This window comes from Stylophora pistillata, chromosome 12, assembly GCF_964205215.1.
Source record: "Stylophora pistillata chromosome 12, jaStyPist1.2, whole genome shotgun sequence".
NCBI lineage: Eukaryota > Metazoa > Cnidaria > Anthozoa > Scleractinia > Pocilloporidae > Stylophora > Stylophora pistillata.
The window spans coordinates 17,943,476-17,966,642 of NC_142530.1; the positions used below are offsets into that span (position 1 = coordinate 17,943,476).

The following is a 23,167-nucleotide window of genomic DNA, read 5'->3' on the forward strand; positions in this document are numbered from 1 at the left end:
GATGATTAGGGATAGGCTAATGATTAATGACGATAAAACTGAGTTGATCTTAATAGGAACTAGACAACAATTAGGTAAGATCAATGATGAATGGAATATTTCCGTCGGTGATTGTGATATTTATCCTAGTTCCTGTGTTAGAAATCTCGGTGCATGGTTTGATAATAAGTTGTCTATGTCAACGCACATTAATAAAATTTGTAATTCCGCATTTTATCACCTACATAATATTAGGAGGATTAATAATTATATATCTCGCGATTCGTTATTAAGGCTTATTCATGCTTTTATCACTAGTCGTTTAGACTATTGTAATGGACTTTTGTATGGCCTTCCTAAGTCGCAAATAGCCAAATTGCAAAGTGTGCAGAATGCTGCGGCTAGACTTGTACTGAGTTTAAGTAAGTATTCGCATATTTCTCCTGCGCTTTGTCAGCTTCACTGGTTACCAGTACAACATCGTGTTCTTTTTAAGATCATAATTTTAACATTTAAAGCTATTCATGGATGGGCGCCTAGGAATATCATTGAACTAATTAACATCAAGCCTAGGTCTGTATATAACCTTAGATTAAATCAAAGTTTATTACTTGACCCTCCTAAGGGGAAAATGCTTGCCACGTTGGGGGACAGATCATTCTCTGCTGCTGCCCCGTACTTATGGAATGCTCTGCAGCCTGAATTACGTGATATTCAATCATTTTCCATTTTTAAATGTAAGCTGAAAACTTATTTATTTCGTGCAGCTTTCTCAAAGTACCCTGTCTGACAATTACTTTTATTAATATTACTAATTAAGTTCCTTATTAAGATCCTTATTCTTAATTAAGATCCTTATTATGGATATTCAGTTTTATTCTTATTTTTAACATGCATTGTTATTATTAATGTACATGTAATTAGTTTTATAAATTTGAATTTACTGTAGTATTTTAAGTTGTTAAGCGCTGTTGATCATTGAATGAAAATAGCGCTCTAGAAGTTATTAAATTAAATTAAATTATTCTATGCAATGATTTATTTTTGTCACTCGTGTAAGTGTATCAGTCTTTAATAAGTAATTCTCTTTGTTTGCTACTATGCCAAGACTTTTGTTATAACAAATAATGAATTTAGAGCGTATCGTACCTGGTCTTTGCAGCACTTTGTCAGTTCTCTTATATAACTAAAGAACAGGTGCAATTCACTTTCCTTTTAGTCGTTGTGTTTACATTTTGCATGTGTCACCTTCCACTGTGTATTGCACAGGTATTTTCAGGCACTGGTGATGAAAAGTCTTCAAATGAAGGTACAGCCCAAAGAACAAATAGACGTATCTCTTACGTCATGGCAACATCATCTCCAACATCAAAACATGAAGCATCACTAGAAGCTACAAAGGAAGAAGAGGTAAAAACCTTTTAATGATTTACAATTTGCTGCAAAAGTTACAAAGTGGAACTTATTCAAAGGAGGCTCTTCTTATAAAGTTAGTCTTCAAAGAAGGGGTTTATTGGATGGAAAGTGCTTAATTGGGGGGGGGGCCTATTAAGAAACTATGGACTGTACTGATTCTGCTGTAGTTAAAGCTACGAATAAAGTGACAATAGAAACAGGTTTTCCTTGTATCCCTACTATTTAAGAAGGCAAAGAATGATGGAGGGGGTTTATTTTGCCTGTTTGATACCTTGGCTCAAGGGAAAGTTGCTTTATAGAGTACAATGCTCAAAATTAAGAAAAAATCCAGGTTGTCCCTATTTCAAAAGCCGGGCAACCAAAGCTGTGAATTTGATTGCCCTGATGAATCCTTGGTTGCCCGGTAGAAAATCACGTGGGGGTCAAGCTTGAATTAAACCCATAGTTCTTAGTGTGCGGCAATGGTTTTCGCAGAAGTCTGGGTTTAAGTTGTGGTTTTTTTAAAAATGGCGTCTTTGATCTTGATTGCCTCCAGACAAGAAACTCTGTGTTTGTCTCTTACATTTTCGTACCTGGCAATGTTTTATAAAATTTACAGATATCCAAAACAGAGGAAAACGCTTAGCTAAGGCAAATTATTATTAACTTCACACTACTGGACATTGACAAAACAAAACCGTCACGTAGGTCAGGTGTTCTTTATGGTTAATTTATGTTCTATTTTTGGCTGGGTTGTCCATTGTTTTTTTTCCTGGACAACCAGCCTCTTAATTTTACTAAAAATTGGTTGCCTGGTAAACTTTTTGGTCGTCTCGGACAACCGGAGGACCGCTAATTTTGAGCTCTGAGAGTATGGGGATTATTGGAGGAGATTCAGAATGTTGAGGTTCAATTTGATCCCTGGTTGAAGAATATTTAAAGCCATGGTGTTTGGGAGTGGTAAGCTATCAGAGTGGGTGAGAAGAAGTTCACCAAGTGTAAAACTAAACCAAAAAACATGCATCAGTGATAAAAAGTTGTAGGCCCTGTATGTTTCGGAAAAGTTGTGCAATAATTGCAACCAACTTCTTCTGAAGACTTTTTCATTTGAAGTGATATGCATTCAGGGTATGTGTTTCCATTCATTAACAGATTTAAGTGTTATTAGTTCATCCCTAACATGGTAACTGAGTGCAAAAAGTTTAAATTAAATGTATACTATTAACAAGTCATTAAATGATCCCTTTGGAGAAGAAACTGGAGTGCCCCTGAGCTAGTTTTTGGACCAGCTGTTACCTTAAGCTCTTGAGCCCTTCAAAGCCATTCTTCTTATCTTGATGAGTGCACGGCTGATAAGATCATTACAGTAACTACTTATATCTTATTAACCAAGCGCGAGGGCCGTACTGGGAGAATATCGGTCCGAGTTCTTGACAGTACGGACCGAGCACAGCAAGGTCCGTACAAAAAAAGAATGAGGGCTGATATTCTTCCAGTACGGTTCCGAGCGAGCTTGGTTAATAAGAGATTTATTATACGACTGAAGTTCAAAGGGACACAAGTGTGGTATCATTCGGGACCATTCGGGACAGTGCACAGTCCAATACTGAGAGAATATTGACCAGCAATAGAACATTTTGATTGGTTGATTTTAGTTATTGGCCCTCTGACTTCCTGAGTCGTATAATACAATTGTTAATTAATTGACCCATTTACTTCAACCAGGAAACCAAAGAGAGAAATGATCAAGTTCCAGGAATATTGGAGGTAAGCCACTGCAGTAAAGTTAAGAACAGGTACTCAGAGAAAAGACCTCTGGTCCATTTGAAATGTCAATTTATCTTTTCTGTGGTTTAATACTCTGATTTGATATAATCAGTGCATATATTTTGATGCTAGAAGACTTCCTCAGTCTTAAATTAAATTAATTGAAAGGTTCCTGATATGTACATCCAGGGAATGATTTAGTAGCACTGTTATAATTTCTTTAAATCTAGATGTTTCACGTATGTTTTTTGTACGTGTAGGTGTACAAGGAAGGCCTTCTCTCTAGAAAACTAGCAGTGGTGGATGGAGGCAAGGTAGAAGGGCAAGAAACATTTCAAAAGAGCTTTTTTTTATATATCTTTTTTTTTTTGTGAGGAGTATGATTTAAATTGTTAAGATTTTTGTAGATGCAGTGATGCTCACAATCAAGTTGTGAAAACAAAAGTGTCTCTGTTTGGCGGCTGATATAGCAAAGAACAAATCCTACTGCCCTCCCCAAGAAAAGCTATCATATTTCTGTAAATTATTATGAAGATATCAAATATGCCATTTCAAGATGCAATATTAAGAACCAATTTAAGTTGAGATAAATTGGTTCACAAATGTTTACTTTCCAGTTCTCTCTGAAAACCCTAATTTAAACCAACAAGTTCATCACGTCAACATGACGCCTAGTCGCTTTAGGCTTTATATTCTTTCCAACACTTTACTCACTGAAATATGTAATTTTTGTCACTTAATCATAATTAATTATGCATGTCTTGCCTAGTTGTTAAATAGCCCTAACGGTTTTTCAAATAGTCTGTAACTGATGATGATGTTCGTAACATCGAAACATGGCTTCTAAATTAAAAAATGTACTCTTCTTGAAGAAAACGATTTGCTTTCTGCTCTCTCGACCTTTTAGTTCTCTCTCTCTTTTTAAATCATTTTTTTGTTTTAAATATAGGGTCACATCTGTAATTAGGGGTTAAGATTGTCTTGAGGAATATTTGGTTTGCTTAAGTGGTTCTTAAATTATCAGTTTTGGATTTTGCATTTTTACTATGACAGCAATGCTGCAATTAGGTGCATACGAATGAAGAAGTAAGGATGTTGGTTAGATTTTGAACTATCATAAGTAAATGTGGTACATTTTTTTTGTTTGGTTTAAGCGTTCAAGTGCACGGTCTTGGAAACCTGTGTATGCTGTTCTTAGAGGCCATGTTCTCTATTTGCATAAAGACAAAAACTCTGCTCATCAGGTGGGTGATGTACTGTAATAACAAATCGCTGGAAACCAATAGATAAGGTCTCCCTGCTTCCTCTAAGACTTGTTTGTGGTGATGTAGTTGAATCTGGTGTATTCAAATCACTGGAAACCAATAGATAAGGTCTGCCTGCTTCCTCTAAGACTTGTTTGTGGTGATCTAGTTGAATCTGGTGTATTCAAATCACTGGAAACCAATAGATAAGGTCTCCCTGCTTCCTCTAAGACTTGTTTGTGGTGATCTAGTTGAATCTGGTGTATTCAAATCCTCTCTACTGTGCAGCAGGTTTCAGAAGATCACATTTTTGGAACAGTTTTGTTAATTAACTCAAAACCTGGGCTTTTGTTAACCTCTCCCCAATTTGGTGAACTAAAATCTAATGTGGTGAGAAGGTTGTGGGAAACAAAATCAAAACAAACAAAAATAAAAACAATCACCAGGGTTCAATTTAGACAATTTATTAGGAATTATTGGTCCCTGTCTTTGTTTTTCCTTGTCATGGCTTGCGCAATATAAAGTACATGTCTAAGGTCTCCCAGGATCTGAAAGCAATATATGACTTCAAATATTATTTTCAGCTGTAAGTGGAATACTTGGTTTGATATTCAAATAGCATCATCTACGTAATGCTCATCACCTGCCAGCCGAGCAGTGTTAAAAATGTGTTGAAAACTATATTTAAATTTCAATATCTCCTCTGGAGTAAAAGGAATGAAATGGCTAACAAGGTATTCCTTTTTTTTTTTTTTTTGTCAAGACCATTCTTTTAAATTGTAATTATGATGTGTATTTCAAAGGGTCTGATGTAATATTTGTCAAATTTTAGGAGGAGAGTTCTGATGAACAGCCCATCAGTATCAAGTCAAGCATTGTAGATATTGCCCATGACTACACTAAAAGAAAGAATGTTTTTAGATTGACTACATTCAATGGATCAGAGTTCTTATTTCAGGTAACCCACTTAAACAATCTTGTAGACAATTGGGAGCCCTTTCTTAGCCTGAGGTACACTACACATAAGTTAATTTTTTTGTGTGTGGAAAGAAAGGTTAACGGTTTGACTCCCAAGATCTGATTGTTAATTCTCCACTCACTTGCTGTACATTTCCACTTAAAATGGTTTTGAGGATTTTGTGTTTGATCAAAAGAACACCTTCTACCTGATAAGTTTGAGTATTCTCATTAAATGTACCAGTAGAGGTCAGTGGTTCGAATCCCGTACAGGCCCGAGTTTTTTCAGGTCTGATTTTCGCTATTGCATGAATAGCGCTCTCTACTGCGAGGATCGTCTATCTTACGTATCATTCTGTTATAGAGCGAAGATCCTGAGTCGATGATGTCTTGGATTGAAGCCATTCAGGCCAATAACAACCCGGATGAAGATGTTAGTTTGTCTTTCATTCTTTTAAGCTACTTAAAGCGATTACCGGTACACTGAGTGAAGAATATCAAAATGGAGAAATCACGGAAATTAGGGAACGAAATTGTCAAATAATACGAACAAAAATACTATCTTGAGTGTTTGGGGGGTTCTAGATGTTTACAGCTTCAATGTACCCTACTCAATGATTTTTAAGCTGCAAACTGAGGTAACTGATATTTTTTCATGTAGGTTTGCCAGAATGCTTGTATTCCCTCTCTTTCTTCTCTCTCCTGTTCCCTCTTGATGTTGCACCAAGTTGTATTACTAACAAATATATCTTATTAACCAAGCGCGAGGGCCGTACTGGGAGAATATCGGCTCGAGGTCTTGACAGTACGGACCGAGCGCCGATATTCTTCCAGTACGGTCCCGAGAAAGCTTGTTTAATAAGAGATTTATTATACGACTGAAGTTCAAAGGGACACAAGTGCGGTATCATTCGGGACCATTCGGGACAGTGCCCGGTCCAATACTTAGAGAATATTGACCGGCAATAGAGCATTTTGATTGGTTGATTTTAGTTATTGGCCGAGTCGTGTAATAAGAACCCTTATTGTTTGGTGTTGCACACCTTGCAATAAGATCATTGAAGATGTAAGATAACTTTTTCCTGTAGGAAAATGGTGTGAGTAGTCAAAGTCTGATCATCAGGAGAATGAAAACGGTGGAACAAGAGACTTCTGGGTAAGAAATAAACATCGAATCTTAAAACATGTAATAATAATAACACCTTTATTTAGACACGATAATGTTTAGAGCTGAACAGCTTGTGGGGTCGTGTGTAAATCTAAATAAACTCTAAAATTAAATAAATTCAAATGATGATGGTTTTTGAGGAGAGGGGAAAACCGGAGTACCCGGAGAAAAACCTCTCGGAGCAGAGTAGAGAACTAACAAACTCAATCCACTTTTGACACGGGGTCCGGGAATCGAATCCAGGACACGTTGGTGGAAGGCGAGCGTTCTCACCACTACGCCAACCCTGCTCCCCTGTATTTGTTATAACAACTGTCAGTCTTGTTGCGTGGAAGAAAATTTATGTTTGAAATTAATTTTACAACTGTAAGGTGGACCACTCTTGTTGTATGAATCTAGGCCTGTTTCGAACTGTTTGAGTATTATCAATGAGATGGATCTCCTTCAGTCCACCTCATATTATTTCTTTTAAACGGGGGAATATCGTTACTCTGAAGGGAGCCATGTCAGGCTACGGTTAGTCGGTTTTTTTCAGCGTTGAGTTTTTCCTTTGAATAGAACGAGACAAAATTGTCAACTTAACTCTTCACACCTTAACATCAGCATGCGTATTCTCCCAACTCTTCTCTGTACATGTCCTTTTTTGCTGACAAGGAGAATTCGTTCAACGATCAAAGTTTCTTAGGTTGGCGATCAATTCCATTATTCTCGTGATTGCAATGAATGATTCAGCAGTATTTTTGTGAGGAGAATTTAGATGCTGGTCATTCAAGGAAGATAAACGCGAATGGCAAGTGACGATACGTGTTCTCTCATTATAATTAACAAATCGACAGTGATTTAGCCTGGTCTGTACTCTTATCGACAACGATATTCGTGATCACAGTGGTCAAATTGTTGTGGAGAGTCAGCCGCAACAATGTCAAAGTCAATTAAAACGATTCTTACAGTGCGTGACATGTTGCGTGACATGTTGACGCGAGCAGCGTTGTCTGTACTCTTATCGACAAGGGCAAATTGGCCAATCAGATTGCGACATTACTGCTAATTGTGGTAAAATTATTATTGTTTGGCGAATCATTGTAAGTAACTGAGCAACCGCGTACCTACCCCTCCCCTCCCCTCCCCTTCCCTTCCCTTTCCTTCCCTTTCCTTCCCGTTCCTTCCCTTCCCTTCCCTCCCCTCCCCTCCCCTCCCCTTCCCTTCCCTCCCCTCCCCTTCCCTTCCCTCCCCTCCCCTCACCCAAAATTAACCCCAAATTTTTATCAGTTGACTGGTAATTTGTGGAAGGGGTGGGTGTGTAATGGCTTAGACACTGATTTTGATCTATTGTTATCTGTTTAGTACAACAGCTGCTTCGTCTGGTCACAAGATGTCACCTCCAGTAAACACCAAAATACACAGCCTTGGAATATCAAACATCAAGAAGAGCCTGTCATTCAGGAATATCACCGCTGGACCGAAAGGTACAAGACGTATCTATGGTGGTAGTCTAATGCTGGGATAGTCTGAGCTTGTTTAATATGACTCGTTCCTCTCCTCACTGTTACATGAAGTGGAGAGAGAAGGCGTTACAGCAAGCGATAGTTTGAGAATTAGAAAACGCAAAATGGTGTTCAAAACATTTATATTCTTCCTTTGTTGACTTAGTTTAAGAGAAATCCTTGGTATAATTCTTTGGAAAATTATTTCAATGCGAACTGGGAAAGACAGCGAGGCTTTGAAATTCACACTAGCGGCCTCTTCTTGACGGTTTACGCACATTTTTATTGTTTCTGCTACTTTAAATTCCATCCCTATTTTTCGCCGCAACTTTTGCAAGCTCTCTCTTTTCCTGCCATTTGAAACTTTGCACTGTCCACTTGTATTTCCTTGTTATTTATTGGCTTTTGGAAAATTGTCATTTTTGGTGATGGTTTTCTTTCTGAAGGTGAAGGTGGAAAAAACCATGGAAACAAATTCACCAAGAAGCGGAAGAAACCTCAACACCCAAATAGTTACCCGTCAGGTAGAGTAACTCAGCAGCGAAGAGTGGTCGCAAATATTACTGTAGTTGACTACATTTAAAACAAAAGGTGTTATTGCAGTTGTAGTTTTATTACATTGTAAGCTTACTTGTGTGTTAATGGTAGAATTGTCTCTGTGTTGATCATAACACGTGGAGCATACAGAGTATTTTAACTTTTGAAAACGTTTAAATTTTTGAGGAGATCACATCCATAGCGCCGTTGTTGTGACAATGTAAGCTACTTATTGTGATCTATTGAATTTGCAGGGCACTCAGTTGGCGTACCATTAGAGCTGTGTCCATCATCCAAGTCTAACAAGGTGGGTGTAAAAAGTATTTACACTGCTTTAATATCAGGGAAACTCGTGAACTCTAGGGAAAAAATGAAAAAAAAAAAAAAAATTAAGAATTGTCTCATCCGTCACCCACTAGCCATTTCGAGCGCGCGATAAATGAGAGAGCAACAAAGCCACCTCACTCATCACATGATGAGCACGAACCAATCAGGTGTGTCCTAGAACCGGAGGATTTAGAGCTCATTTGATTTGGCCGAGTGGCTCCAACAAAGCCGTGCCCACTTTGATTCGACTTTTCTGGCGATGTTGGGCTGCGAAATAATGGCGACTACCAATCTGACAGAAGGTGAAACACAGAAGAACACCTCTTTCTGAGATGAGTTGCATCAACGATCGATTTGTTTCTCAGCAGTCAACATTCTCCTTTCCATCTCAGCATCATTGGAAATTTTCCGATCCTTGTTGCCCTCCGCGATGAATCTTCCCTTCATCCGCCGTCCAAATTCTTGTATCGTTGTCTGGCAACAGCTGATCTGATATTTCTTCTTTTCAAGACTCGGTCACCGGAGTCGACGTAGAAGTCATTGCACCCATTTCGCAAATAACAACATTATATAATTGCCCACTTCAAATTGTCGGAGGTTTCGGAAGTAAGGCTGATCTCTTTGACTTCATTGCTTTTGATACTTGGATGGACCTTTCTTTCCCCTCAGTACTCTATCACCCAAGTCGCGGTCTATTTTTAGTAAAAGAAAAAACAACGTTGTTTTTTTATGTTTTTTGGATCACCAAATTTAAAATATTTTGCATAGCTGTCCCTTCAAGACTGACCTATGACAGTTCTTCGTTCAAGAAGGTTTTAAAGTCCTTTTGGCTGAAGAAAAGACATGAATATACTTATAGAAAGACTTTCGTCATCAACTGCTAAATCTTTATTTTCTTCCTTTTTCTTTTTTTGTCAACGTAACTTTTATATAAAAAGTATAGAAACAATATTGACAATGGTAATTTAGTTTTCTTGTTTCAGAATATGCATCCCTCTGATCCTTATGCGATATGTTTTTGTATAAATGAGTAGAGAGGTTTATCTGGAATGAACTTTATGGTTTTTATGCTCCTTCTTGCCTTTTTACTGTACTCTTAATCTTAAATAACATTGTTGTAGATTTACAGCGAAATAATGAACTGAAACTGTAAACCATGGGCAACACAATCAGAAACTTGCATGTATCCTGGTTTTTCTTTGCTTTCAAAAGCAATTTCCACTTAATTGTTTGGAGAACTTTTGAACATTTCAGTAGGTGTATTATCATCGTTAAAGAATTTATCGTAGTCGTCGTCTTCACGCGCAGTTTTCAAAAAAAACATTCCTTTTATTTTCTCTTGTTCGTTTCTGCTTATCACAAGCACAGCTATCGCCGGGAAGCGGTCCTTAGTCCGTTTGTCCCATCTCCCGCTGTGCCACATTAGAACCCAGTCTACTGAGTCGACGGAGCAGTTACAGTTTCTTCGTCGACAACTACACCGCCTGGAACATAGAACAAATCTTTACCCAAATTTCAAAAGAAAAAGACACACTCCAGTAAATAGGGAAATTAAATCAATATCGTCTGTTATTGCATACTAGTGCTGTAACTGTCATAAATCAAATGAGGAATACCAGAATGACTAACAAGTTTTAATCCTGAACTGTCACGTGAATCCTTACTGTACTAACAAAAGCACTTCTTCTCTTATTTGGAAAACTTAACAGGGATAGAAATTCCTCTTCATCTTGTTTTCATACCTGCGTATATACAGTGGGTGTACATGTATCGGGTTATTGTTATCATGGTCTTTTGCGGTCTGAAAACCAAGAAAAATCTACTGCAAAAAAAAAAAAAAGAAAAAAAAAAAAAAAGGAGGCAGAGATGTACACTTTCGTTTATCCATGTTAAAAGTAACTAGCTAAGTGTGCTCTTGTTACCCAGCTCATCTGTGCTACCTTTTGGATTTCCAAGACCCTTTCTAGCTTTTTAAGCTGTGCATTATGTGGAGTTTCTTTGTTGAATTCGACTGCCATAAAAGTGGACAGACTTCTTGTGCTGTTGTTGAGGCTAAGGTACAAACGAATTGTAACTTTGAAGCGCTCATGTGCCATTTTAACTGTCATTTGGGTTTTTTGTCTTTTTGTTGCTTTATGCTCCATTTCAGATTACCGTATATCTTTATGGTAGGGATTTACGGTCATACCATTTTGCTTAGTTATCTCAGTCGCCTTGTACACAAAGATTTTTCGCACACTCAGGCTAAGATTAACTTCAACAACAGCCGAGCCAAGCAAATACTCTGAACATAGCGCGATACAGAAAGGCAGTGTACAGTGCATTTTGGGTGCAGTTGGCATTAGTTGTTTGTTATTCGCCATATTGGGATCAGCCACAATGTAGGAAAACATATTATAACATAACCAAAGCAAAGCGCGCGCTCTGATTGGTCAATTTAGCGTTCCCCATTTTCCCATGGGTGTACGCTGCTGACGTGAGCAAATGCAAAGACTATTTTTCCGCGCGCGCTTGTTTTTTCTGGTCGCGTAAGATTTGTTAAATAAAAGGGAACTCTTTAGCGACAATGTATCAATGTTATGTTATAAAACAAATGGTAAACACCACAGCGTACACTATTGAGTTATGGATGCACTTGGGAGGTTTGCTAAGCACTCAAGAAGCTAGAGTCGCTCTCGGCTATCGCCTCGAGCGACTCTTACGCTTCTTTCGTGCTTAGCAGCCTCCCGCGTGCATCCATAACTCAATAGTGTACGCTGTGGTGCTTACCATTTGTTAATTCACAGCAGTAAGAGGTCATGGAGGAAATTGCACTTCTTTTAGTTTCTTTAAACTCGACATTAAATCCCTTTCTTTACTGCTGGAAGATTGGTGAAGTGAGGCAAGCAGTTAAAAAATGCACTTTTGCTGTCCTTGGAGTTAAATACCAGCTGAGTTACACTCAAATCAACTCCTCCAGACCTGACTTCTAATGCTATGGTTATTATGAATAAAAGTTCGAAGGATATTATATTGGAAGGAAGAAATAAGAGCCTCATTACATCGTCGCGCAATTGATTGGTGAATTCAGTTTCTAAGCGGATACTTTATTAGGTTATAGAGCCTACTTGTAAATAGCTATGTCCTAAAAGCAGTAGAACGCATTTTTCCGGGCTCTATGGCGTGATAAGGTCGCTTCAGATGTTTGTAGAACGCTAGGAAAGCTTATAAATCACGAGCCCAGGGCGAGTGAGTGATTTAGAAGTTTTCTGTGTGCTCTCTCAACATCCCAGGTGGCTTAATCACGTTATAGAGCCCGAAAATGTGTTATATTGCTTAAAGAAAATGATGAATAAGAAGTATATATCTTAGAGTCAAAGGAAAAGTAAAAATGCAACCATAACTTGAATTTGTTTTCTCGCAGTTTGTGCCTTTGATCGTGGAACACTGTTGTGAGGTAGTAGAGAAGAAGGGACTGGAGACCGTTGGTGTCTACAGGTGAATACTATGAAAATTTTCCGATGACTGTTGATAATATCTCGACTCTCTAATCCTGAAGTGTGACCGGCTTCTAATTTCTCCGTACAGTATCACACTTGAATCAAATGTAAAGAGCATGAGAAAATGATCACCAATGTAATAAGCTTCTGATGATTGTTAATCAAATTCTCCTCGTCAGCACCTTTGAAAATGTATAGAGGACAGTGTGGAAAGGGTCAGACGGTCTCGGACGTCTCAAAACTCAGATCAAGCTTTGATCCTCGAAGTTTTGCGAGAAACTATCAGCATTCGTTTTAGCAATGCTGTGTACCTCATGCACAGACATTGCGATTCCACTTCACTTTACCCACAAGTTGTGTTCTTTTTTCTTTTCGTTTTGTGCATTTATTCGACAATTTTCGTAAAGAATCTTTCTTTGTTATTTTCATGAACATGTGTATGATCATTTTGTTTTTCTTGTTTATTTATAGAGTTCCTGGAAATTCCGCTGCTGTCACTGCTTTACAAGAAGAGCTCAACAACAGAGGGATTGAAAATATTTGTTTGGAAGAAGAGGTACTTTTTATTCGTCATGTCTTAAGAAACTCATGTGCAGCCTTTAAACGTATTTGCATTTCAGGTTAAGGAAAGCTGCATGGCTGAGATATTTAAGTGTGACTGAGATGCATGTGGAACATTTTAGCATTAGTTTGGATAACTACATTTTTTGTGAGGTTTTTGCGAATGGCATCGAACAAGAAACTTTGCAGTAGTTCTTTTTGGTAATTGTTCGAGAGTTAACTAAATTCAAACAGCTTGGCTCGAGCCTTTTACTCAAAGCAAAGAATATTTGTAGTAATGCAGAATGGCGAGTAGTAAAAACCTTAGTTAAAAGTTGGAGAAGGACGACGTAGGGATGTTGAAATCTTGGTTTACCTCAATCATATCTTAAACAGGGAAGTAGAGACATGCGACTTGTAATTTTTTCTTGATTACCTTGATTTTTAATGCAAAGAGGTTCACTTGGCACAAGTTATTTAAACGTTAGGATCTTGATGAGGTTGTTTTTTGGAGTCTCACTTATTTTTAAATTTCTCTTTGTAGAAGTGGAATGATGTTAATAATATCACAAGCCTTATGAAACTATTCTTGCGGAAGTTGCCGGAGGGTCTTGTTACTGCAGGTAATTGAATCAGAAGCAAAGAACAATTATTAGACGAGGTCGAGCAAAGCATCACAAATTGTCAATAGCGAGCAGATAAAATTATGATTATGGGCTTGTTTTTTTTTTTTTTCACACAGATTTGTACGATGGATTTATTGAAGCCAATAAGAAGGAAGACGCCACAGAAAGGATGTGGGCGATAAGATCCATGGTTAGTATTTATTGTGTAGATGTAGAGCGTTTTTGTTCTTTGGGATGAAGTCACGGTGTTTGTTGCGACTCGTACTTATATTCTGCAAACAGCAGTCAAACGTCGGGTATTCACGAGGAAATCAATTTTGGCCGCCACCCGCGCCGATTTCCCGCGCAAAATTTCCCGCGCAAAATTTTAAAGGAAAACAGGAGAAACAACAGGTGGATGAATTGTAAATCCCCAGTTGCATTCATAAAATCCTTAAACCAGAGTAGCATCAGATCATGTCTGATTGTCCACCTGGTTGCTTCGTGAACTTTAATATGTAACTCTCGTGAGACAACTTGGTTCTGACAGTCTGAAAGCATGACGCCAAGTCGTTTCAACGTTCAAAAGTGCGTAGATGTTTGACCATTGTGTTCATTACGCCGTTTGTGATGTGAAGAGCACCCAAAGGAGATAAGCGTTGGCGGCAGTTAACTCTCATGATTGAATATAAAATCAACCAGACTTTGACTATGGCGGATACTGTTGTTAACACGCAGATCCCACTTTGCAGTAAGAACTTTCCAGGTACATGCAATTGTTGATCAACCCTTCCTCTGCCAAAATCTCTTTAGTGATTCTTCCAACTGTCTGTCATATAATTCCTATGATGTTAGCTTGGAGAGTCAACTAATAAACCCCTAGTTATTATTATTCTTTGTTCTCATTACTTGTCTGCTTGATGTTGTATCGATATTGCAAGGAGCAATTCTGTCTTAAAATGTTAAAGTGTTAACCCTAGCACTGTAGGAAGTTTTCAGCAGGATAACCTTTTCGCTAATATACTTTTCTATTCTCGTTACTATTTTGCTGTACACTGCTTTGATATTACGAGGTGAAGTCACATGTCCATACCCTCTGAGAGTCAAAGGATAAACGGCAATCTCCTCAGGTTAAAGATAGGGGTTAATTTGTTGTTACGGACGAAGAACTCATGCCGACTCGAATCCCGGAGTACAGAGCAGTTGCTTGATACAGATTGTTTTGTTTGCATTAGGTGCAAGAGTTGCCTGATTATAACTTTGAAACACTCAAATCACTTGTGAATCATTTGAAGCTGGTGTCAGATAACTGTGACAAGAACAAGGTAAAGTGGATACTACTGTACAATCAATAGCATTGCACTTGTTTTAGCCACTAAGCTGTTAGCGGTGCTTCTATTTTTTGAGCTAAAATTGCTGAGACACTGTGATCGTTTGGTGAGAGAAATGGGGGGGGGGGGGGGGAGGAGGGCAGGGCGGTTTTATTCCTGTCTTAAGTGCCCACTATCCGCTCCCCATAGGGAGTAATTATGTCCTCTCGGTCTTGCCAACGTGGTGGTACGGCGATTGAATCTGACAATGTCAGGATTTTAATGCCCGAAAATGAAAATATAAAGAAAAGAAAAGAAAATAAGGCTGTTTGTAGTTTAGTGGACGGAGTTCTTCATCGTCCCTTTATTATCCAACTGCGCTAAACTAGGATACTTAAAGGAGCGTTTTCAGTACAAATCTCCTTGCAGGCCGGTGAAAATTCTCAGAATGCTACACACCAAAACGTCTTTAAATATATATATATATATATTTTTTTTTTTTTTTTATTGTACCAACTGTTTCAAACATTGCTCGTTTGGTATTTGGAGTTATGGAAGTTTGGCCTTAAAAATTCAAGTACCAAAACTCCATACAACCCCAGGCAAGTTTATAATCTCTTGCCCCAAAGCATGACCAAGTCTCTTGTTTATCTACTGTACAGATGGAAGTACGTAACCTGGCCATTGTGTTTGGCCCAACCATCATAAGGACTGGGGACGACTCCATGATGGCCATGGTGAAAGACATGTCGGACCAGTGTCGCATAGTTGAAACACTTATATCCGAGGTAGGTTTAGTAGCGAGTCGTTAAATCTTTTATGTGGTTCTAACTTTATCGCGGTTCAAGTTTAATTTGTACTAAAACTTGCAAACTTTGTTTCAGTGCGATTGGTTTTTTGAGGAGTCTGAAGGTGACGAATGTCCAGTGAAGGTATTATTCAATTATTTTTTCCCATCTTTTGAGTTTCTTCTTTTAATTGTGGTTTTTGTCAGTTCCTCTGTTGAAAGGGGACTCAAGCGAATCTGAATTGCTTTGTGAATCTTATAAGTTAAGCATTGTACTTCTGCGCATGTGTTGGACGGGTTAAATGGGCACTAGCAAAGGTAGGTTGATCCACACACCATACCCAGATCCAAAAAAATGTCAACAAGCACAACTTGATCCTTATTTCAGGTCCAGTTGATCTTTCTTCTAATATTTGTTTATCTGACTTGGCAATCGCCATCAAATTATTCGAGTTGAGGCCGTTCCCTAATGTTTTGTTCGTCTTTTTTCAGAGCATTTTTTAGTTGACGTAAATAATCCCAGATTGTATTGGTTTTGCCCTTCTTCTTTCAGTGATTGGTCCTGAATACTCGTGCCACGGTGTCAACCAATCACGATGTAAAACTAAAACCAATCACGACTTGGTCACCCGTGTTTTCCCGCGCTTTATGCAGTTTGCTTGTTTTTATTTTGAGTTCTGATTGGCTCATTAAAGGTATTTTCCTTTCTTATGATTGGTCGCTATGATAACTTCGGTTTTCGTTTTACAACACTAAATCGAAAAGCGCTCTAAACTTGGCGTTTTCCCGCCTTTTACTAACGGCGCTGTGTGTTAAACCACGGTTATGTAAAACTTAGACTGATTGTAATTGAGTTTTTTATATTGAATTTTTCCTGATAGGCCCTCCCACCAGGCCAAGAAACCCTTCAAGAACATATCCTGTCTCAAAATGTATTGAGTTCTTTAGGACAAGTTGCTGTAAATTTCGGTGAGTTCACAGTTATTTACCTTTTTGTCGAACAAGGGAAACCATACAAACCTGAGGTTAACCAAAATAGCGAATATCTTGTCGAATCGAATAGCAGTTGGCGAGAACAACAGATTTTTCCTTTGTGACAACCAGATCTAAAACTGTAATACCGTTGTTTAACCTTCATGTGGCACAAAGTGTAATAACACTCCAGATCCACACCCATGGCAAGGGTTACAACTGCTTGCAATACGGTCAATTAGGAGATAGAATATCCTTGCAAACCACGTAACTGAAATGGATTCTGTGTCTGTGTACTCATGTTTGTTTCGCGAGGTTTCCAATAACGTTCGCATATTTCATGTATTGTTTCCACAAGATTAGGAAATATAGCAAGGAGGAGTTAAACTAGAGAGCATATTTACCAGGCTGTTACCTTAATTATTAATTGATTATTAATTTTTTATTATCTTTCCACATTAGGAGATGATGGGTCATATAAACCGAAGGTGAGCGTTTTTTGTTTTGTTTTGTTTCGTACTGTTTTGTTCCTCCTTTTCATTCGATATGTCAGTTCTGACTTAGAGAGTTTCAGATGTCTTCTCAGCTAATATGGTTTTTTTCCAGCCACTTTCGTGTAAATCGTGAACAGTTACGATTGTTGATCGGACGTATGAAATAAAATGTTGATATAAGGGTTCCTAAAGACTAAATCAGGGATAGTGGGTCACAATCAATCAATCAATCAATCAATTTATTTAACGTGGTCAGAACGCTTAGCTAAAAGCTAGTTTACAAGTACGCCACGAAATAAATAGAGAAAAGGAAATTATAAAGCCTTGTGAAGGTATATAAATTTAAATAAATTAAGAATTAAGAACTAGCTAATATTAAAATATAAGAATTTAATAATGTAGTCACCGAGTTGAATATATAAAATATAAAATGTAATCATTAAAAACAGGAAATATAATTAAAGATAGATCCTCACCGCGCTAGAGTCCTGTGAGATCTGTTTTAAAGTAATTTTTAAAACTAGTAAATGTTTGTATCTTTCGAGACTCGTCCGGTAAAGCGTTCCATAGTTTCGATGCAGCATATCTCCATGATCAAGGCACTTGATTTGTGCCTTAACCATTTCTTATACTCACTGTTGGTTTTACAGTCCAGCGGAATATCTCTTCATATCCCAAAGTTCCGAAGTGGTAAAAGTTCAAAGTCCGACTCGGGTCAGGGCAGCTCCTCTGATGGACCGCTGTCCGATTCTCAGGGATCCGAGGGTTCGCCTCCTCTTGAGAGATCTCCAGTGGTGAGAGTTCTGTCAGGTGACGGGTCGAGATCTAACTCTCCTACCATGGAACGATCAACAAGATTCAGCGGCAAGAGGAGCACAGAGAGCGCCCCAGGCTCTCTCCAGTTGGTGTTAGAACCCCCAGACGCAGAGTTTAGAGCTAAAGGACCAGGTTCCCTCAAGGCTTATTCATACGCAATGCCACCCCCTCCGTCATATCGACGTGTTAGCTCCCAGAAAAGATCGAGCAGTCCTGGGTCACCTGAGCAGCCGCTTGCACCTTTTGATGTCACTTTTGCCATGGTGCAGGATACAGAGACGAAGAAGTCACCTGACGAACCACCCAGTGACCAGGACAACACTCCCAAGCCGAGCTTCTCTTCCTTCAGTGAAGAGACGCGCCGGAGGCTGCTGAGGCTTAACCTTCAAAAGAAAGCCGCGGAGAAGAGGCGACAGAGTGAAGACAGGGGAGTGACATCCCCGACGTCACCGCATAGTGAAAGGAGCGTGGATGTACCGCGTGAGCGGAAGATGTCGGATCAGGGCGTGTTTGAGAGTACTGATCAGCCGAGTAGTAGCAGCACTAGCCGCAGTAGCAGTACGCACAGCAGCAAGAACCCATCGCTAGATTCGCTTCATGTTACGGTTCAACCTTACCAGGATAAAATGGCTGGTGTAACTGTTCACAGCGAAGCAGCGCGTATAAACAATAGCGTGAAGGCAATGCCTTTTCCAAACGAGGTGGTCCATCACGAGCCATCGCCAAGATCCGACGAAACCGTGGTGGCTGTTGTGAAAGGGAGAGGAGTAGTGTCTGGGACACTGAGGCAGTTGGAAACGTCTAGGAGGCCAGCTAGTCTGGATCTCAAGACAAAACGAGACAGCTCGGAAGAGCACCGCCTGGCCAGAAGATCCTTGGGTTCTGAAGAGAGCAGTGATACCTCCAGCGACGAAGGAAACGAATGCGCCATCAGTATGTCCAGGACATTTGACGAAAAGCTACGGATTTTACTGGATTTGGAGAACACATATGGAAATAAGGAAAGCAGAGTTGAGTCACAAAACGATGGGGATAGATCTTCTGTGAGAGGCGAACCTCTAAAGAGACCAATCCCGAGTGGCGTAGATATGGCACAACGGCGATCATCCGTTGAACCAGGCAGAATCTACAAAATTGTTGGAGTGAGCCCCTCAACTGATTCTCAAGGAGAAATGTCCAGCGCATCAAATTCTGAAACAACAACAACTCCAAGGAAGGCAGAAAATCCAGTAAGAGAGCGGAAATCAAACAGTGTAATAGAAATAAACACTAGTAAATATTTTACGGTCCCTTCATCTGACGATCGGCCGAAGTCGCAGCCTTCCTCCCCACCGAGGAGGGTCAGCGTTGAAAGCACACCCGAGGTTTCTTCCAGAAAGGTGGGTACGTTACGGCAGAGATTTGAGAGCACCTCAAGTAGACTGTCTGACAACACGACACCTCGGAGTAGTAGCCAAAATAGGGGGAGAGATTTCCCATCTTCCTTTGCTGCTCGGAGAAAAATCGGATCCGTTCATACAACGACTCCGGTTTCGTTGAAAGAGTTTAACGTCAAACCAAGTGTTACGAAGACTCCAGGGGGTCAGCCTGTTCAAGTGGCAGGGAGCTCGCGGGGCATGAAACGAGAAACAGCACAGAGACCACCAGAGAGCCGAACGGTGAGCTCAAGGAATATTCGGCTTGAGTCCAGCCCAGCAAAACACTTATCCACATCACCAGCTAGATTCAGCTCTGGAAGAACTGATAGAGGCCTCGACTGGAATGTGCCACGGTCAAGAATGAATGTTTCTTTAGTCAACGACAGGTCAAAAGGGCAGCCAGTCGTAACTAAAACACAGGCAGCGCCCAGAGTAGTGAGTAGAGAGTATGGAACCAAATCTAAACTCTTATCTCACAAAGACTCTGCTAAAGAGCTACTGCCTTCTAAAGCTAGGATACCGTCAAGGGACGCAAGAGGCTCTCAGACCCAGCGTAAGCTGGAGAAGGACGCACAACACATCGCTGAGTTACTGGAGGAGATGCACAGCGAGCGACATTTGCACTTGTCTCGTCAGCAGTCAGACATTTCAGGACAGGCGCAGAAAGCCGCTGCCCAGCGTGCTGCTTTCCGCAGGCGCAGGCGTTCATTGGGAGATGATAACAACCCCAGTCTTGTACAACAGAGGCCGACCTCACCTGGGCAAGAAAAGGAAAGTTTGCCTGTTTATAAAGGAAGGGAAGTAAGCCAAGGAAACTACCGCGCATGGCCTCGCGAAGTTGACTCAAGACCAGATAGCCCGCAGCGTGGAAGCCGTGGTGTTTATACCGTCACGAGCTGACGTCTGCATCGTTACATAACATATTAGTGATGGAAATAGTTCAGCTGACCCAAATTGCTGGCTTGTACGACCTCGAGCCACTTTGATTCCAACCTTTTACCCCTTTGGCTTTTTGATCCTTTCTTTAACTGTTTTTAACTAAAATATTTCATTGTTCTTTTTTTTCTTTTTTTCATAAGCACGTAGAAAAAAATATTTATATATAAATATATATCTTTGTATTTTTAAGAAATCTTAATCATTGTCACGCAATATCTCTGTATTATTGTAATCAAATTATTTTAGCAAATAGGAAGAATGCTGCTTTTTAAACCCCTTTTTGATCTTTTAAAGCTGTTGTAAGTAAGCTTCAGTGAGCAGCGGAAAATGCTTGGAGACCTGTAAAAATTGATTTCTACTTTCCATTTGTCATGTTATAACAAAAACAAAAAGAATGCATTGCGAGATTGAAGGCATATTTTAACTTCTAGGGCCATGTTCCCTTCTAGGAATAGTGAAAGTAAGTTATTGGTAATATATATTTCCTTCAGTATCAAGGGAAAAGTACTCTGATTGTAAACAGAGGGTCAAATTTTAATGGTTTTGTTGTACAGAAAAAAATTTGCAGCTAGGTCAGTGGTGACGCTTTGGTTGCGCATTTTGTTATCTTGTTGATGGTACGACGCCACTCGCTGTGCTTATAAGTCTGCTCACAGACCTTTATGTTATAAAACTTTTGTTTTTTTCGTGGAAAAATTTTTAATTATTACTTCATCTTCCATTTCTTCATATGTAAGATAAAGTTATTTTTTCGACGAAGTGCTATTCTGAAAAATTGAGTCGCCCAACGTTTTTTATAAAAAATTAATTCATTTAATAAAAGTTTACAAGACTGCAAATTATTAAAAGTAAGAGCCTCATTCTTTGTTAACCCTTTAACTCCCATGAGTGACCAAGACAGAATTTCACCTCACAATATCAATTCAATATCAAACAGACAAGTAATGAGAATCAAGAAAATTATCAACTGAATGTAGTTGATCTAGTACTAAATTCTCCAAACCTACATCATAAAAATTGTGTGATAGACAGTAAGGAGAATTTCTAATCAGATCATGGGAGTGAATGGGTTACGACTTAAAAGATTTCTATTTTTAAATCATTTTTATATCTTACCTGTGCGAAAAAAGGCTTCTATAAATTTCAATGTTCCACTTGCAAGCGCGTAGCCTTGTAAGGTTTGTATAGTTTGTTATCAAGGGTGTATTCTTATATCAATATATAGAAGTATTTCTGCCTTAGTGTGAAAAGTTATGTGGACAATTGAGGCTGCGCGATAATTGTGGTAATTAATGTTAATTTTCGTTTCGGATAACTGAATGGAGTAAGTATCGACATGGTATCGAGGAAGTCGTGATGACAAGTCAATTTTTTCGTTCAAATGTGTCTTACAGCTTAAAAACAAACCGTGAGTTGTACTGCTAAAATTTGTTGTAGAAAATTTTTTGCACCTCTGTTCCTGAACTTTTTAACTTTTTTAAACTGTTTTGTTCACATTTGTTTGAGGAATTTATGGTTAGGAGGCATCTAAATCCTCGAAGCCTCCAAATGGAGTATTTTTCAAATCCGCACACCATCACTCGTGGAATGTAACAGAATCGTCTTTCAATAATCACTACTAGGCTTCAAATTGTCGTGGAAATGGACTTGTCTTCACGATTTACTTTAGTATTTTCCCTATCCTAAATGCAATTGTAGATTGCGGGCGAATTGAATGACTGTGTAATACTGTAAGTTATTTACAGCGAATTGATTAAAAATCAAATGTATTGTGAGTATATTAACAAGTGTAATTGTGCATTTCTCGAAAGCTTTTCCAGCAGCTTAGATTTTATTTTCCTCAAAGCTTTTCTTCTCTCCAACCTCCCCGCAAGTCGGTATTAGCCTTTATTATGCAACTGGCTATGCCCGTGGGCAACGTGAAGCGAATCCTGTCTTCTGATCGGCAACTCGAGAATCTTGCCTGCTCGGGATTACCCGCTTTGATCCCACGAAAGGAAAACATTGCGTGGAGCGGACTTACAAAGTTCGCAATTTTTGGACCGTGTCGGCGATGTAGTCGGAAAAGACGAGAGAAGACAATCAAACAAAGAAAACGTAAACGACTCTTGAGGGTTTATTGTGCAAAAGGCACAGTTAATATTCTTTCCCGGCTCTCCAAATATAAACAAGTCATTCTTTATTCCTAATAAAACGAAATATTCCTGCTATATATATAATCAATCCTTTATTAACCAAGCTTGTTCAGTCAAGACGACTGGATATTAGCGTTGTTCTTTCTTTGCGTCAGTTAGGGACCTCGACTTCGTTTCGGTCTGTAATTATAAAATCGCAAAAAAGAACTCCCAACAATATCCAGCCACCTTGACTGAACAAGCTCGGCCATAACGTATATGAAATGCAAGCGTCTTATGGGGGCCAGTTAACGTTAACAAGCTCGCAATCGTTTATTCAACCGGCCGTGTTTGACTTAGAATTAAATTGGACGGTGTGGAGTGGGGGCGGGAAAGGCGAGGAAATTTCTATTGCACCACCTTCTCCCCTCTCATTCTTTTTGGCCATCACTCGCCCCATTGTTAAAACTTTCTTTCTCTCCTGAGCTTTCCGCTGCTGGGAAAATTTAAGATGGCGGCTATATTTTCACTAGGCATGGAATTAATAAGCGTTTGTTCGCCAAAATACGCCCGTCCTGCAAGCCATGTCAGTCCTTCCATGTTTTCTCTCCTTATGTCCCTTGTCTCCCTTATCCCTTGACTTCTTATTTTTCCCTCTTCCCTTCATTTTTCGCTCGTTCGTGCAAACTTGCTGCCTAGAAAAGGTTACGACTTCGTCTATTTGTATAAACCGTGTGACGATAGGTTTTCGCGCACAAACTGACTTCTCGCGGAGATCGCAACAACAACGGGGGAAAACAGCTCGGTGGCCGCGAGACAATTCGGCAGCGGGAAC

General features: G+C 39.3%; 1 protein-coding gene across 2 annotated transcripts in view; it reads left to right on the plus strand.

Moving 5' to 3' along the window:
• Nucleotides 1-21,996, plus strand: part of LOC111331469 (rho GTPase-activating protein 21-B) — a 34,340-nt gene extending 12,344 nt beyond the window's left edge. For both annotated transcript variants that reach the window (XM_022936589.2, XM_022936590.2), the window contains exons 7-26: nucleotides 1,249-1,389; nucleotides 3,100-3,141; nucleotides 3,402-3,455; nucleotides 4,296-4,385; nucleotides 5,218-5,343; nucleotides 5,707-5,775; nucleotides 6,431-6,498; nucleotides 7,855-7,976; nucleotides 8,441-8,518; nucleotides 8,786-8,838; nucleotides 12,262-12,335; nucleotides 12,809-12,893; nucleotides 13,422-13,500; nucleotides 13,620-13,693; nucleotides 14,718-14,807; nucleotides 15,455-15,580; nucleotides 15,677-15,724; nucleotides 16,461-16,548; nucleotides 17,014-17,039; nucleotides 17,696-21,996. In XM_022936589.2, the coding sequence (XP_022792324.2) occupies nucleotides 1,249-1,389; nucleotides 3,100-3,141; nucleotides 3,402-3,455; nucleotides 4,296-4,385; nucleotides 5,218-5,343; nucleotides 5,707-5,775; nucleotides 6,431-6,498; nucleotides 7,855-7,976; nucleotides 8,441-8,518; nucleotides 8,786-8,838; nucleotides 12,262-12,335; nucleotides 12,809-12,893; nucleotides 13,422-13,500; nucleotides 13,620-13,693; nucleotides 14,718-14,807; nucleotides 15,455-15,580; nucleotides 15,677-15,724; nucleotides 16,461-16,548; nucleotides 17,014-17,039; nucleotides 17,696-20,179 (4,017 nt within the window). In that variant the 3' untranslated portion in view covers nucleotides 20,180-21,996. The remainder of the gene's footprint in view (nucleotides 1-1,248; nucleotides 1,390-3,099; nucleotides 3,142-3,401; nucleotides 3,456-4,295; nucleotides 4,386-5,217; nucleotides 5,344-5,706; nucleotides 5,776-6,430; nucleotides 6,499-7,854; nucleotides 7,977-8,440; nucleotides 8,519-8,785; nucleotides 8,839-12,261; nucleotides 12,336-12,808; nucleotides 12,894-13,421; nucleotides 13,501-13,619; nucleotides 13,694-14,717; nucleotides 14,808-15,454; nucleotides 15,581-15,676; nucleotides 15,725-16,460; nucleotides 16,549-17,013; nucleotides 17,040-17,695) is intronic.
• Nucleotides 21,997-23,167: the final 1,171 nt, after the last annotated feature.